The sequence below is a fragment of the Exophiala spinifera genome (genome assembly GCF_000836115.1).
Source record: "Exophiala spinifera strain CBS 89968 unplaced genomic scaffold supercont1.6, whole genome shotgun sequence".
Classification (NCBI taxonomy): domain Eukaryota; kingdom Fungi; phylum Ascomycota; class Eurotiomycetes; order Chaetothyriales; family Herpotrichiellaceae; genus Exophiala; species Exophiala spinifera.
The window spans coordinates 562558-578983 of NW_015622518.1; the positions used below are offsets into that span (position 1 = coordinate 562558).

Here is a 16426-nt window from a genome sequence, read left to right on the forward strand (position 1 = left end):
TTGTGCTTGGAATCCATCATCCCGGTCCTTCTGTCCGGCTCTCCATGTGCTTTGGACACCATTCTCCACATTTTAAAGGGTTATTTGGCGGCGCCGTTTGCGCTGGTCTCACCAACGACATTATCGAAGCAGACGATATTAAAACACTGAACTAAAGCCCACTCAAAGGCAGGTGAAGCATTCAGAGATGCAATTGCAAAACTTCCTCGATCACCTCTTGATCCTGTGTTCAATTCGATCCGACGGAACCAAACACACGGTGCGGACGTCGCTCTGGAGTCAGACTTGAGTGGAAGTCTTCACAATGTTCGTGTTTCTGTTGCAAACTCTTCCAAATTGTTCATCGGGATTGTCGTGAGTGTCCGAACCAAGGTTGGGAAACAGCCTAAGGATCTTGAGGAGAGAGCGCTGCCGCAAACCCTGCCAGTCTTCAGCGCGATCCGGAAAGGGCTCAGCCTTGCCGACCGAGGCTCACCAGGCTGGCCTAGAAGAGGCTCACCAGGCTGGCCTAGAAGAGGCCTCAGTTAAGATAGCAGAAATCTGGGTGCTACGTGTTTGGCTAGGCTATTAAATATCATCTCATACGGAGTACACTTTCATACTTCCGTCTCGGTTGCCAACTACAGCGGAAGGCTGGCACGTTGTCCGCACATCTCCGCCAGCCACGAGATAGCGAGAAATGGCCCAGGCCCCCCCAAGCCGGGATGGCGCTTTCTAGCGTCAACCCTTCGATATCTAGACTTCAGCTCTCTCGACGGCAAACTCCTCGAGAGGATATAGCCACATGCCGAGGATGTCTTTAATGGTGATACCAAGTCCCCAGACCGCCTGGAGACGGTGCTCCGCAGAGGTAGGTAGGTGCAGGAATTCCGGGACCCAGAGATCTCTGCTCGAACACGCGTTGTTTCGAGAAGCATCAAAATGATCATGGCATCGACGGAAGAGTCCAAATTCCAGTTCCAAGACAGACCTGTCGACCAGGGGCGGGAAATCAGAGCCCTCATCATCGGAGCCGGGGTGTCTGGAATTGGCACATATATTCGCTTGAGGCAGTATGTTGCCAACCTCAAAATCACAATCGTGGAGAAGAATCCTTCACTTGGTGGCACCTGGTACGTAGCATCCCTAGCGTCCTTGCTGTGGGACAAATAGCCCTTATCCTGTATGGGCTATCGACCTTGAAAAGACACCATCCTGACGAGGGGTCAAGGTACGAAAACCGCTATCCTGGAGTTGCGTGTGACATTCCGTCCGCGGTATACCAATACACATTCGAACCCAACACGCAGTGGTCCAAGTATTTCTCTCCAGGGGCCGAGATCCAGGAGTACGTGAAAGGGGTAGCGAAGAAGTACGGCGTGTCTGAGAAGGTCCAGTACAACACGAGAGTCACGGGAGCAACCTGGGACCAAGATGCCGGCGTATGGCATGTCGAGCTGGAAACATGCGGTGCCGACGGTGTCAAGTCCCGGCAAAACATCGAGACCGAAGTGGTGATCAGTGCGACGGGCTTGCTCAACAAGTGGAAGTGGCCGACCATCGCCGGCCTTCACGACTTCAAAGGCAAGCTGCTTCACTCGGCGGACTGGGACAGTTCATGGTAAGCCGTGTACATCGACGAAACTTGAGTGAGATCCCCTTGGTTTTTATTCTTCTGACACGCGACTGACAGGGACTGGACGGATCAGAAAGTCGCCTTGATCGGCTGCGGCTCGTCGGCGATCCAAATTCTTCCTAAACTGCAAGCAAAAGCAGCCGCCGTGTACAATTTTGCGCGCGGCGGAACATGGATCAGCCAGCCGTTCGGTGGAAGCTTCACGACCGACACCATTGCGAAGAGCGACGAGCCCGGGAACTATACCTACACGGCCGAGGAACTGCGGAGGTTCGCCAACGACAAGGAATACTACAAGGCGTTCCGCAAGTCGATGGAGCGGTTCATCAACATGGACTACCCGTGCTTGTTCCCCGGGTCGCCCGAGGAGGTGGCCGGCACCGAAGCCATCATGACCAACATGAAGACGAAGCTGGCCAGCAAGCCCGAAGTGTTCGCGGCGCTGAAGCCCAAGTTTGTCCCCGGGTGCAGGAGATTGACTCCTGGGCCGGGCTACCTCGAGGCGCTGACCCAGGATAATGTGGACTTTATAACCACGCCGATTGAGAAAGTGACCGAGAATGTACGTCCAGTTGTGTTTTGTCGTACCTGGTTTCGCGCATGTTCTTGTTTTTCTTTCCGGTACACACACTCTCTCACTCTTTCTCTCGCTCCCTCCTACACAAACACATCTTTACAAGCTGACACGCATCTAATCTCATTCCACAGGGCATCTTGACTTCGGACGGGAAAGAGTACCAAGTCGATGCGATCGCCTGTGCCACGGGATTCGACACGTCCTTCATGCCCCAGTTCCCCATCGTAGGACGCGAGGGCACCTCTATCAGCGACGCGTGGTCGCATCACGCATCGGCGTACATGTCCCATTCCGTGCCCGGGTTTCCCAACTACTTCTTCATAGGCGGGCCCAACTCCGCCACGGGCGGTGGGAGCTTGCTCATCATCTTCGAGAGCATCATCGGGTACGTCGTCAAGGCGGTCCAGAAGCTGTCGCGCGAACACCTGCGCAGCATCGAAGTCAAGCCCTCGGCCCTAGACAGCTGGAACAGCTTCCTCGACGCCTACTTCCCGCTCACCGTGCACGTCGACGACTGCACGAGCTGGTACAAGGTCAACGGCAAGATCACGGGTCTGTGGCCCGGGAGTAGTCTGCACGCTCGCGCCACCCTGGAGCACCCCAGGTGGGAGGACTACGAGTACGAGAGTCTCCGCGGACATGACTTGCTCGAGTGGCTGGGCAACGGGTGGACAGTGGCAGATAAGGAGAGGGGTGATCTCAGTTTCTATTTGGACCAGGTCGATTATCCACCCGTACCGGACCAGTGAGGTATCGGCGACATGGCATGAGGCCGACTACTTGGTGGAACGCGGTGTTAGATTAGATCTAGCTCATGGGCTCAATGTACTAGTGACAGTAGATAGAGGTGGATAGGTAGGTAGGTAGACAGCTACTAATATTGGTGTGGCTGTGCATTTGCGGTTAAAAGTAGTCTGGCAGCAAGGAGGCATGCACGCAAACCATGTATTCATGTATTATTACTTTGATGCGATTGAAGAAGTTCCAGACAGATGCTCCAACGATAATAGCTATGACAAGATTATATTTCACAAGGTAGATTTTTTATCTCCGGTAAGAGATTTAACATCTTGATTCACACACAAGCTCATTCGGCTATCATCCAAACATGTGCCATTTCTTCTGCTCCCAGATTCTCAGCGGCACGTAAATGACGGCGGTAGCTGCAAACGCGAGGATCCAGCTAATGTCCGTTCCGTATGGGCTGCTTCCAATGCCAGCGGCAATGGGTCCAACCCACCATGCCTGGGACATGCAGAGCAGAGAGAGCACGGTCCCGATGACCCAGGCGACCGACGCGGCGATACCGTACGGGAGCTTTGTCCGGTCATTCCAGGCATTCAGATCGTACTTGTACCCTTGTCTCCAGATCAAGTGCTCGACAATGATGATTGTCGAGAACGGCACAATCCAGTACGCACATATCAACAAGAAATTCTCCATGGCCTCCTCGAGATGGTCGCGGCCAGCCATGGCAGCCGCCAAGAATATCACGGACCCGATGAGGGACCAGACCAAGCGAGGCACAACCATGAGCTTCTGGGTGACCATCTGCACGCTCAGTCCGAGGGAATAGATGTTGATGGTGATGACGGCCACGCACGACAGGCCGAGGAGGACTTCGATGAGCTTGCCAAAGCCTCTTGCGCCCTTGCCGTACGCTCCAAAGGATGCGCCGATAAGCCCGCCAATGCCTCGGGCGTCATAAGCATCCGTGAAGTAGCTGTCACTGCTGACGCTGAGAGTGCCGACTGCAGCTCCGAGCAGTTCAACGAACAATTGGCTGGTGAAAAATCCGAGGAAGGCATAGGTGAATGATTTGCGATCACTTGTCGTTTCTCGCATGTAGACGCCATAATCTGCGGCGACGGGAAGCCACGCGACTTCGAAGCCGATGATGGCTGTACTGAAGGACAAGACGTTCGACGCTTCCAACGAGCCTGAGCCCATGGGGACGTTGATGAAGTGTTTGGCACCGAAGCCGGCCAAGATGATGAAGCAGATGAACATGACGATCCACGAATATCGGTCGTACAGATGGAGTATCTTGTACCCAAAGAGACCGAGTATGATGGCGCAGAGACCGATGATAAGAACGGCGACAGAAAGCGGTAGATCACCGTCACCAACGTCGTATAGGACGCTAGCTCCACTGATGGCGTTCACCATGGCCCAGCCAATCTGGTTGATGCAATTTAGGACCGCGAGAACCTTTGCAGGCCACCATCCAAAGCAATATCGAGGGATGATCATGGTTCTCAACCCCAGCTTCGGGCCGAAGCATGCAAGGAATGCTGGGACAGCTGCACTCAATAGGTTGAAGAAGAGGAGGCAGCAGAACGAGTCCCACCACCCAAGTCCAAAGAGCGTGGGACCGAGAAACCCGAGGGCGAGCGTGGCAGTATTACAGTTGGCCTAGACGCCGTTAGCAATGTTGCGACAACGGAGATGCCTGAGCACTTTGAGATAGGCCGTGCGTTTGGACTGCCCAGAGAGGTATGAAAAAGACCTACCGAAAAGAACACAGTGAAGAGGTCGCTCGGGTTTTGGTTCGTTCGCATCTCTTCTGGAATGCGCTCGATACCCAGCTCCTCGGCTCCAATGCTTCGAATCCATTCTCGCGACTTGAACCAGAACGACTTCTCATTCACTTCCCCTGCAGCGGCGTCGGTCGCAATGCCCGCGGCATCGACGGTGAGTTTGATCTCCTTTGACTCGTACTCGGAAGTCATGGCGACGAAACGTGTAACGGGTGACGCTCAAAGAATGAGAAGCACAGGCTCCGGATATGACTACCCACCATCTCCTCCTTACCGTCATATATATACGCCTCTTCGTTATCATAGCCCTTGATACCAAGCAAGACTGGGCGGAGGGTGCCAAGCACAGGAGTACTCCGCGCTCACTTGCTAGATCTGAGCCGTTCCTCGAGATAGGGGTGTCGCCGACGAATAGGCGCGGACTTGGTCCAGACCACAATGCTTCGCCCAGAGATAAGACGGCTCGGTCTCGAGGGCGAAATTGGCTTGTTTCGAGCCGTCCGCCGAATACCAAGAAATGCTAAAGTCGTAGAAGCGTTCCTCGGACCTCGTACCGCTAGGGTCCAGACACATTCATTGTGGCCTTTGCCAACTCAACACCTACAAAATGATGTTTGACCCCCTGTAGTCTAGAACATGTACGGCCAACTTGAAAGCTTGTTGTAGATATCGGCGAAGTCTGACGGGTCAAGACACAAACTCTAAGCGCCGATAATGAAGGTAAACTCGGTCTCGAATAGGAGATTTACCATAGGGGATCTTAGGAAGTCGAGGCCAAAACACAGAGTTTGCCCTTTGATGAGATAGCGAGGTCCTCCTTACTTCGGTTGTCCGGTGGACAAGCTTTGAAGGACAGCTGGTAAAGAACCCGGAGGTTTCCTCGCATCTGAGCAGGCATGAGAATGACTTACGGTGGCCGCAATCCTCCGTCCTGACAATGAAGGCCTCGTCCTGCGACTTGGTCCTCCGCCCCTGGTGCGGTCGACATGATGAAGTTGCGTGTTGCATCAAGGCATCCAACACATCCAGCAGAGAGGCTCTGCGACCGAATCGTCGGGACCAGACAGGCGGGGAGCTTCCAAGTGGATGCCCACTCCATCGATTGGCCACTTTGTCATTAGTCAGGAGTAGTCTGAAGTTTGATAAGACTCGAGTTGAAGCACTCGATTGCGGCGATCAGCGTCGGTGCCATATCGATCTGGTGTCTTCCAAGAATGCTCGATTTGTCCATAGCTGCGATAATGAAATATCTATGCAATACAGGCTCCGGAAAGGTGCATTCGGCGCACTCCTCATCTAGGGCATTTTGACCTCCCATATGCCTTCCAGCACGCGGGAGTCGAAGGGAACTCCAATCGGGAGTCGACGCAGCTTATGATATTCCCAGATGATATCTCTTTTCAAGACCTGGGGACAAGGAGGTGTCTCCAATTTACTCCAGACATGTAGCAGTCGGAGGATCATTTGGTTTGAGTCCAGCTTAGGCCCACCCCCAAGGCTTCTTCGATTCTCGCAACCGCCTTGGTGTTCTTCTCACCTAACCAGTGTATCTCAGCTCTATCCAGATCCTTTTCAATTTCCCAGCCCCTACCCCCTTCAATATAGATTGCAAGGCCTGTCAAAGTTCCCACGAACGGGCTTTGTGGTATGCTTGCTAGCGTCAAGACATACTCGGCCACCTCATGTGCCTCATTGACCGGTAGATCCCGTCCTCTCCAAAGATCGTACATGTGAGAAGCCATGTCTGTATTGATAAGGGATGGGCAGATTGTGTTGATCCTGATGCCGTATTCATGATCTAGCATCTTCCGTGTTGAACGCATGAGGCCAATCACGCCATGCTTACTTGGCTGATATATGAACAGACCAGCTTGTTCTTTGAAAGAGGCGATAGATCCAAGTAGGCAGATGGATTTGTCGTGCGCGCGAGTCTCGTTTCCTTGCCGGAGATATACCGTCGCGATGCGGGCGAAATAGCATAGACCGGTCAAATTCACATCCAATACCGTTGTCGAAGGAGGAATCTCCACGCTCTGGAGATCCAAGCCTGGTTCAAACCAATTCTGTCGCTCAGTAACCCCGGCAATCGAAAATGCATGGTCAACTCTACCATGTTTCTCATATGCTAGTTTAAACAGGGCAAGGTTGTCCTCGTATTTCCGAACATCGACATGCAAGCAGTACAAACTTGCGTGTGAAGGCTTCCCTCCCTTGAGCGTATCTACAAGGGATTGACCAGCTTTGTCGTCGATGTCTCCGAAGAAGGTGTGTGCACCATTTTCGTACAAATAGCGAACAACTGCCTCTCCAACGCCATGAGCACCTCCTAAATAAGCAGTGCAAGATTAGTTAGCGACTTCGAGAGCTCATCAACAGCGAGTGGCAAGTGACAGCGTCGTTCTCAGTCCAACTTACCTGTCAACACAACCACTTGACCCTCAAGATTCCTAAAAGAATCGGGGACTGGCTGGAACTTTGGCATTTCAGTCAAGGGCGTACTTCTAGGGAGGGAACAATGGTTCTCTGGATCACCACAACGGGGAGGAAAAGCTGGGGATGGTTAATACTGGGCCTTTTGCTAGCCAAGTCTATAGAAAGCCACGGAGTCTGCCGCAAGGCTGCTCTTCGGCGGTGATGACCGCAGTCTTGTATGGCTGTACGGGTCTCCGAGCACCGGTGTTTGGGCTTTGGACACTTGTAAACATGACCGGCAGATTAGGGGGGCGTGGCATGCGTCCATCCATAGTGCCACGATCGTTTTCGAAGGGGGGACAGAAAATCCACAATACGCACAGCTTTTTCTTACCAGAAGGGACGGAGGTAGAATTCACTAATTTCCGTGATTTGAGAGGGACTTACACAGTCATCTTCGTCCAACATTATCGAACGTCAGGGACGAGACTAATGAGGAGCTCAAACGATGTTGCTCGACTGTAATAAAGTGAATTGTAGAACTGCGAATCGAGGTACGGCAGAATAAAATGCGTCAGAGGTTTTAAAGCTCCACCATACTGGAGCTGTATCACGTGACAGCCAAGCGACAGCTTCAACTGGCCTATGAAGCCGACGTTGAATGCGTCTTCTTCGTATAGCGTTCACTGCTACAACACGAAAGACGGTGCTCAAAGGTTCACTTCTTCGCTGCTTTCCATAAGCTGCTCGCAAGGGAGCTCGTATCGTGGCCACAATGGCCACAAAACCCTTGAAAGATGTTGTCGCCGTTGGAAAGGTACCAACTCAGCTACACGAATTGCGCGAACCACTTCTAACAGGACTAGAAATATACCCAACAGAGCACAGGCATCTGGGAAACGATACGCAGATTCTTTGCAGTTGACCCGAATCGGAGCAATGGTGTTCCCGTCAAACACTTTCGAAACCCGCCGCCCGGAGGCCTCGATCCTACATCGTACGATGAAGCTGTGACAACGCCAGCTGCTGATATCGCAGACAACCCATATTGGAGAAGAGACGTCCGAAGAGCATATCCTAAATTGAGCACAGTCACACAGAGAGACGCCGTCGGTCTTTTAACGGTAGGAAGTGCCGCCAACCCAAGTCCCAAGTTATTGGCCGGAGAAGAGGGACAAAAGCAACTTGTTGCTGTCAAGCAGGAGGGCGAGAAAGGGCTTGCTGCGTATTTCGAATCGGAAAAGGGAGCAGCGGTCCTGGGAGAGAATGGATTACCACCGAACCCAGCCGCCTTTGGCAGGAAATCCGCCGTGAAATATGAGCTTGGTCCCCAAAGTTATGAAGAAAAGTATGATCTTCCGTTAGAAATTCGAGATATCAACCTTGCTAATTATGCCCACAGATATCCTTGCCGGACCTTTGTCTAATCGTCTCCGGAAACATTGACGTTTGTAAATAGCTTCACCAGAGTGTTAAAAAGCTGGGACAACATGGCACTATTGATTTACGCCTGCTTCTGATTGCCGTTGTTCTAGAAGTTCTTTTTCTCTTGCGGCTTCCTCTCCAATTGCCTTTTGACCCTTTCGTCGTTGTCGCTCCTCGAAGGCTTCTCTGCCCTTGAGAATGCGGCCGACAATCTCCTCTGCGTTGACATGAGCGTATGGATGAGCTTCAATTTGTCGAAGGATGCCCATTTTCTTTGCGTCTGTGTAAGGATCGAAACTCGAAGTCAGATACGACGTGGGGCCGTGGTAGACGGCGTCAACCTTTCCAAAGGGTATGCTCTCCAGATACGGTATTGAAGGAACGAATGGAGCGCCAAAGACAACTGCATGGATGTATTTGCATTGCAGCACACAAAGGCCACGCTCGAAGATGTTCATGATCGGGTAGTTGAACCCCTTCCAATGGTTGATAACGTCGTCATTGTGCACGCCTGCCACGACATATGCTTCACCCTTCTCTGCTTCATTGACACGCTTGAGGAACTCGATGTGGCCGGACGAAAATAGGTCAAAGCCGCCATCGACATAGACGATACGTTGACCAGGCTTTGGGCCGTTTCCAGAGACGATGTTCGAAAAGGTCCCAGCATCAATCGTCTCGTGTAAAGACTTGTCGTGACTAGCCTGAGCCCAATTCCAAACTTCACACCCCGGATTGAGGGCAGTCTCGTCGGTGGCATATTCTTTGATTTTCTGAAGCTTCTCAGCTCCATCATCGTTGCTCTTGAGCTCATCCATCAGTGACCTGATGAAATGCGTCTTGGTGCAAAGTAGCATTCTTCCAACAAGATCAGTTGTAGATATTCCCGCAGTCCTCTTGACCACCAGGAAGCGCCCTGCAGCCTTGACGAAGCGGTAGCAGTCTTCGCCACCAGCATCTGAAGTGATGTCGTCTCCGTGGACTACGTACCAACACCCATAGTGGGAGATCCATGGCAAGGATGTCACGTACGGTGCGTATGGAATCGACTTGGTAGCCCAGCGGCAAGCATCAACAGCAGCAACACTGGCAAGATCAGTCGACGAATTCAACGAGACAGCGGCGGACACACCGCTCATTCAAAGTCATAACCGTCGGGCCCTTGTTCACCAGGATTTCTTCGTCGGAATGAAGTCCAACATAAAGTTCTTTACCCAACTGTCGAGCCTGACGCAAAGCACCGGCATGGCCTGGAAATATCTGTCAGATGTTTTGACCTACCTGAACGATAGTCCGACCTACCATGGTGGGCAAAGTCGAAGCAACCGTCTACCCAGATGCGGTCTTTTCGAGGCTCTTGATCTTCTTGAGGGTCGACTGGCCACTCGCCAGGCTTGGGAACGTCCATCACAAGGAGTTCCGGATCAGCGGAAAGATTGACGAACGAATTCGGAAAGAAAACACCCTTGCGCAATTCACCGAGGCTGAAACACCAGGTGCTTGTACATCCGAAGAATCTTTGAGCAGCGGCACACTATGGTCCCCTGGGGCCTGGGACAGATGGCGTGGGATTACTGGCGCAAGCCTGTAAAGTGGCTTGCGGTGGAATTGCTGGGCTCCCCACACTTTACAGACCCCCTACGAGCACTCCATACAACAACACGCCTCACTAGCCCGGGCGATGAGCCCCTGCTCGTGCGCGTTCTCTAGCACTCCCTAGCATCTTCCTGCAGGTACCACCACCCTTCCGGCGCCCTTTCGCCATGGCTCTTGTGTAACAGCGTCCGGAGCACCACTCACACTTCGTCCTGGGACGGACCACACTCAGTCTAGGCTCGATTTTTCATTCGGCCAAACTGTGCGGGTGAGGCCTGTTAGTATGACAGAGCTTTCACCTCGCGATGGCTCTATCAGCTCAAGCGCTTCAGGAGGAGGAGCAACAGCGGGATTCCTCTCCAAATTGACCAGATCTCCCTCACGCAGGCACAAGCCCTTTGGATCTAATAGTTCCATCGATGCGACCCTGTCCCCTCCACACTCAGGAGCACCCCGACCAGGATATCAACGGACGACAACTGCGCCTGCGGCACCCGCAACCCTGAATTCCATCAGAGCAGATCCTGCTCTTGGGAGGAACAGTGATGTGAGCGGCCAGGCTTCGGGCGACAACATGGCGCTTCCCCTTTTTGTTCCACCCCTCACTAATGGCTCGATCGACGGACGATTGCCAATGCGAAGAATTGGCAGCAAAGATGCCACGAATGAATCGCCTGCAACAACCAAAGGGGACTTGGACGTCGCATCTGCTTTGGCAATCAACGGTCTGCTTCCAACGACCGTGGTTTCGGGGGTCACAAATACCAGCGCAGTCTATGCACACATACAAGAGTTGGCAAACAAGAGGATAGCCACGTTGGATTACTTGCGTAAGGCGCATGAAGGAAGATCATTCTGGTTCAATACAATCCAGTTCACCGAAGCGGACATCGCCAAATTACCATCGTATACTCCCAGTCGCCTGTCACGGCGAGCCGTGAACTACATGATACTGGGCATGTCTCTTCCCACCATTTTCGATCTCCATCCGCCACAAAATGGCTCTAGCGCAAATGCAGCCGTTGCGCAAGATTTCTTGAAGAGTCTGAACACTCTGTTGACCGAATTCGAGTCCTTTCAACAACTACACCCCCCAGATGGGAGCACGGCGAGTTCCTTGAGTCGAGCGAGAATTCCGCAGATGTTCAAGAGAGCCGCAACGACCTCAAGACCACGCAAATCAAGCGGCCCAGTGACTGACATCGGGCTGCCAATGCTGCCGCACTCGTCATCTCCGCCAAACATGCCAGAAGTTGGACATCACGGCCCACAGCCATCGATTGATGCTACAACAAGCAGTGCATCTTTCATTTCGACGGCTAGCACACTGGTGACACCGTCCCCGTCAGGGGCACTGTCCTCGGCCACTTTTCCTACCCTTTCGTCTTTTCCAGCGCCGGCGCCCTCTGATTCCCCTAATTCAACCCTCCTGCCAAACGAAGGTCCTTACACATATCTTCAGACACCGCCTTTACCATTTATCCCGGACTTCTTCACAGTCTTTGCGACGCTATGCGACGTCCTCATAGACACATACCAGAGGTTGCTTCAGATATTGACAGGGCCATCCGTCTGTACCCCCCTGCTTGGTGACCTCTTCACCAAAGTCGATGGGCGAATCCGCAAAGTCGTGGTGTCTTCAATTGTACGAGAGTTCGAGAACACCACACGAGAGAGTGCGAAGAGAGAAATGATGGGCCTGCAGAAGGTCGTCTTGGGAGGACTCATGGCATGAAACTGTAACGATATCTAATTTGTTCATAGAACGATGCTTGAATATTAAGGCGTTGGGAAACTTGTACTGAGTGCACGGGATTTGTGATGACTAGTGAAATGAGATATCTTGAGACTTCGCGACCTCTCTGTATGTGCACGCGAGGCCGGTGACGGCTCCTTTATTTTCCGACAAAGATGGTTATTCCCATCGTTCTGCTATTCTCTTTCGTTTTGTTGTCTGCTACCCCATCTCACTTTCCCACTGTCCTGTTTCACAATTATTTTGGAATTCTGAGCCCGTTCGCAGCCCAGATCTTGAGGCCATGAAAAGAACATCTCAAGGAGGCCAAAACAAGGGTGTTCTTGTCGCCGTGTACCAACACGAATCAGCTCAGAAACGTTGCGCAGATCCTCATGGGCAGACAAAACTCTACCTATGCAAGGTCATATATACCGATGCCCCGCTATAGGATCGCCTGATCTGTGGGCATGGCTGAAACTGCACGGCCCGTTCGCGAGGTCTAAAGTTAAGTGTGGGAATCCCTTAGTTCGTTGTTCCCCAGACGCACGAATCGCGCAAGGTGCGTGCCTGGCGAAGGAAACCAGTTCTTTGCTCTCCTTGCGCCGAGATATTTTCCCTCCGTCTGTGAATCCCTTTTATTATATCTTCTCAAGGTTCACTTACTTGACAATAGCACATAACGGACACCACTGAACGGCTTTGGGTTGGTGTTTCTGGACAGATCATTTGCAAGGGTCGACTGAATCGCTGACTTCTTCCAGAAATCGATTCTTCGCTCAATCGGGATCTGACAAGAGCCCGCAACCGCAACAAACTCTCTACCAGACGCGTTCGAATCGTCATTGTTAGTCTGGTAAAGGTTACCCGAGAACTCCTCCGAAAATGGCGGGCCTCCGTCGCACTCACGCCCTTTGCCTGGCCGCCGCAATCGTCCTCATCTACATCCTCTTCTTCTCCGGCCCCGATTCGACCGATTTTCGCAGAGTCACGGAGTCCTCCTTGTCGTCGCGCCGAGGCGTTCTTCGTGGTTCTCTGTCGGATGCGGCACTGACTGCGCAGACGAATGAGCAGTTGCAGATGATACTGGATAAACAGAAGGAAGCTCTTGTTGCAAGCTCTGGTCGCGTACCCAATGTCGCCAATACTCCTTCCAACTCCAAGGACGACGAAATGGCAAAAGATGCTGTTGCTCCAAAGTGGACTCCGACGACGGCTCCAACTTTACCAGAGGTGCCTTCTAAGCCCAAAGATAATGGAGAAGATAGGGCCAGAGCAGAGTTATCTGACATCCTCAAGAAGAGTCCTGGTATGTTGGATGTTCATCTAGGTCTGTCCGATAGAGGCTAACAGTATCACAGTCATCATCTTTTCTAAGTCGTACTGTCCATATTCGAAGCGCGCAAAAACGCTCCTCCTCGAAACTTACACCATCGAACCTACGCCCTACGTTGTCGAACTTGACCTCATGACGGAGCCGGTTGCTGTTTCATACACGCGCGAAGAAGATGACGACACACCTCCGCCCTCTGTTGGACGAAAGCTGCAGGATCTGCTTGCATCGCTGACTGGCCGTAGAACGGTCCCAAACATCATGATCAATACTCGAAGTCTGGGTGGCAGCGATGATATTGCGAGTATGCACGAAAAAGGCACATTGATCGACGAGATCAAGAAATTGGGTGGGAAGAGGATTGTCAGCGTCGTGAGAAACCACAAAGCTGAGGACTAAGACGACTTTTGTGCTGGATACTCAAGCCAGCCATGTGTTTGGGGGAAAGCGGCACTAAATTTCGAATTTCGAAGTGTACGATGTCCACCACGGAATCATTGTCAACACCCACTACGTGCTTGCAAACGATCAGCACCAAGGGCGAGAAATCTGGCTATTGCCAGCGCTGCGGGTGCTCGACGCCACCTCGGCCAGACACTGAACAATCGCAGCGTGACTCTCCCGAGCAGATGTGCTTTCAACCCGTCTGTGTTTCCCCAGAGCTCTACAACTTGTAAGATACCAGTCAAAGATTGTGCTGCCTTCTCCCACTCCTGTTGACTTTGGCTAAAGGTACGTGCCAGATTTGCCAGTACAAGAGCAGAACAGTGCAACTAACGGTATCCAGGAATCGCATGGATTCAAACCAGGTGAACCAATTCAAGGCAGAAACTTGGACTAGGGGCAATTGGGCATTTGGACTGTTCATGTCTCGGAAAGTTGGCACCCGATCGAGTCAGATGGGAAGACACAGACGTCCTCTTGGGATCAACACCCTTGCTTGGATTTATCACAGGGACTAGTTGGTAGTCACAAGGATTGGCCGGAATGTCATACCGGACAGCAAAGTGAACAGAACTTCTCAGGACTCTCGATGACTCTCACCTCACATGTCGTCCAAGGGCTCTTTGTTCTATATCCGAGATTGCAAAGGGTATCCGAAGATGCTTGTTGACGTGCAAGGGGACATAGCACAAGCCTCTACTCATGCTCGGTCGTAGTCCCGAAGCCATGGCCCATCCCAGGTGAATCTTGTCTCAGTCTCTTGTCCTTTTCGACACCCCTACTCAACTACGATGCAGGCGTCAAGTCGTCAGTAGTGGAATTTTATGTGGTCCGCGTCACATTATCCACCGGGTCGATGATGGTCAGCTGCTCCGTGCACGAAGCCATGCGTTCTACTCGTGGTTGGGAGGGGGTAGGAATAGTGACGCAGCATTAACTCGTATCCGTACCGAGAATCGTCGAGGTGTCTTTCTCCCAGGGGGCCCCGTGTCTCCTCGGCCCTTGTCGTCGTCTCTTGCAATCGGCACGTCTAGACCGTTGGAGCTACGTAAGAGCCAAAGAGACACAGGTTGCTTTGGAACCGGAGTTGTTTGGCTCTGCCCGAGGCGTTACGGGTACTCGCCGTTGGCCGAATTTATTAGTAAGGAAATGGACATGTCGTCCGTCAAGTCGAAGGGGGCCCATTCCATTCTTTTCCCCTTTGTCGGGTGGTCCTCGACACGTCGCCTCGAGGAAGGGGAATGATATACAGACAAGGGTGTGTGTGTGTGTGTGTGTGTGTGTACTCGTAACGTGCGAGGTGTCAAAAATGCCAACGAGGCAATAGTTCTGCTGCCGGTCGCGTGCTCCATCGCAGACGGACTTGGTACAGACTTGGCTGGGGATGTCAGAACCAAGTTCACAACCACGAGCACACTCACCCGTGCCGGTTAGAACCCCCAACATGGGTAGAATCGACAACCCTTGTTCGCAATGTCAACCACATGCCATGCCACACGCCTTTCAAACGTGTCAGTCGCATTGCATTGCATTGCATTCCATCCTGTAGCATTTTGACGTTTTGTTTAAATCGGTGACGCGAGCTCCACATGGAAAACGTGTTTTCTGTGAGACATGGCGTGGCAGCCACGCGACCCGGTTCGACGTCCCCTGGCGTCGTCCTTCAACTCGACATATCGTCTGCCAGGGTCTGAAAGTTGACAGGGGGCGGTACAGCCCGAGTACGAGTAATAACTTTGTTGGGACGATGAGGAAGAGGACGAGGCGCTGCAGTCGCTTCGGCCTTACTGCGCCCGCTGGGACTACGACTGCAAAATGCGAGTGCGAGTGCGAGTGCAAGTGCAAGTACTCGTACTCCTACTCGTACTGCCTACGATATATGATCGTGTCCACGAATGCCAAACAAAAACCTCGGATGGAAATTTCAAGCGATTCGATATCATCATCTCCTCTCCCCTTCCCACTCTCACTACTCGTACCTTTTCCCTCGCCTATGCAACGCTACTGTACGGGACGACGCGAGTACGGAGTCCTGTGCTCATCATCATCCTCGGATATTTGGTACGCCACCCTTTGGTCGTTCGCGGTTCTTCTTTCTCTCTTTTTTGCTGAGACTCCTCCTACTCCTCCTACTCCTCCCCTTCCTCCACCCCGCGGCCGTTTTCCTTCCCTTCTCTACCCGTCCCGTCGTTCCTCTCCCTCTCTCCACACACACACAACCCCCCCCATCTCGCGAGGACGTTAACCATAGACTAAGATGCAAGTGTGCTCTTGGACCATCCTGGTCGGCCCCCTCGCTTACAGCCTTGTGACGGCCCCCTTCGACCTAGAAACCTCCGACCTCGTCTAAACTTGCTGTACGCGAATCCACAGTCGTACCAGAACAGCGACAAGTCTTATTAGACTCTCTGACTTGTTATCGTAGCTGCGTACAATACAGCCGTTCCTCCCGGATCCGTAGTTTGTGCCAAGGGGGCGCGGAAGCCAATATCAGATGGGGTCCTTGTCCTTGTCCTTGTCATTGTATGTCCTCATCCTCGCCTGCGTACCGAACTGCAGTAGGATATGCGAGATCCCGCGCGCATTCTTTTCTTTCTTTGGCATCCTTGTACTACCAGGACTGGGACCAGGTATTTTCCACCCACCCCCATAACCCCATGATCCATGCAACCATTGAATCATGGATGAAAATTGAAATTCCCATGTCTCGTCGCCATCTTTTCCCATGGGTTTCTTTCCCGACTCCGAT

General features: G+C 52.4%; 7 protein-coding genes across 7 annotated transcripts; 4 read left to right on the forward strand and 3 right to left on the reverse strand.

The window, feature by feature from the left end:
* Positions 1 to 921: 921 nt before the first annotated feature.
* On the forward strand, positions 922 to 2941 carry PV08_08121 (uncharacterized protein; the record flags this gene model as incomplete). Its single annotated transcript, XM_016382447.1, has 4 exons — positions 922 to 1112; positions 1211 to 1600; positions 1673 to 2177; positions 2324 to 2941. 4 exons carry the CDS (start codon positions 922 to 924, stop codon positions 2939 to 2941), a joined length of 1704 nt encoding a protein of 567 aa, XP_016233150.1.
* Positions 2942 to 3290: 349 nt separating this feature from the next.
* On the reverse strand, positions 3291 to 4924 carry PV08_08122 (uncharacterized protein; the record flags this gene model as incomplete). The annotated part of the gene is made up of 2 exons (XM_016382448.1): positions 3291 to 4607; positions 4706 to 4924. The coding sequence occupies 2 exons, from the start codon at positions 4922 to 4924 to the stop codon at positions 3291 to 3293; spliced, it is 1536 nt and encodes a 511-aa protein (XP_016233151.1).
* A 1268-nt stretch (positions 4925 to 6192) lies between these two features.
* PV08_08123 (uncharacterized protein) lies at positions 6193 to 7214 on the reverse strand (the record flags this gene model as incomplete). Its single annotated transcript, XM_016382449.1, has 2 exons — positions 6193 to 7058; positions 7148 to 7214. The coding sequence occupies 2 exons, from the start codon at positions 7212 to 7214 to the stop codon at positions 6193 to 6195; spliced, it is 933 nt and encodes a 310-aa protein (XP_016233152.1).
* A 705-nt stretch (positions 7215 to 7919) lies between these two features.
* On the forward strand, positions 7920 to 8571 carry PV08_08124 (uncharacterized protein; the record flags this gene model as incomplete). The annotated part of the gene is made up of 3 exons (XM_016382450.1): positions 7920 to 7961; positions 8011 to 8492; positions 8547 to 8571. The coding sequence occupies 3 exons, from the start codon at positions 7920 to 7922 to the stop codon at positions 8569 to 8571; spliced, it is 549 nt and encodes a 182-aa protein (XP_016233153.1).
* A 69-nt stretch (positions 8572 to 8640) lies between these two features.
* PV08_08125 (uncharacterized protein) lies at positions 8641 to 9977 on the reverse strand (the record flags this gene model as incomplete). Its single annotated transcript, XM_016382451.1, has 3 exons — positions 8641 to 9655; positions 9702 to 9819; positions 9872 to 9977. 3 exons carry the CDS (start codon positions 9975 to 9977, stop codon positions 8641 to 8643), a joined length of 1239 nt encoding a protein of 412 aa, XP_016233154.1.
* A 471-nt stretch (positions 9978 to 10448) lies between these two features.
* PV08_08126 (uncharacterized protein) lies at positions 10449 to 11900 on the forward strand (the record flags this gene model as incomplete). The annotated part of the gene is made up of 1 exon (XM_016382452.1): positions 10449 to 11900. One exon carries the CDS (start codon positions 10449 to 10451, stop codon positions 11898 to 11900), a length of 1452 nt encoding a protein of 483 aa, XP_016233155.1.
* Positions 11901 to 12785: 885 nt separating this feature from the next.
* On the forward strand, positions 12786 to 13632 carry PV08_08127 (uncharacterized protein; the record flags this gene model as incomplete). Its single annotated transcript, XM_016382453.1, has 2 exons — positions 12786 to 13209; positions 13262 to 13632. The coding sequence occupies 2 exons, from the start codon at positions 12786 to 12788 to the stop codon at positions 13630 to 13632; spliced, it is 795 nt and encodes a 264-aa protein (XP_016233156.1).
* Between the last annotated feature and the right edge of the window lie 2794 nt (positions 13633 to 16426).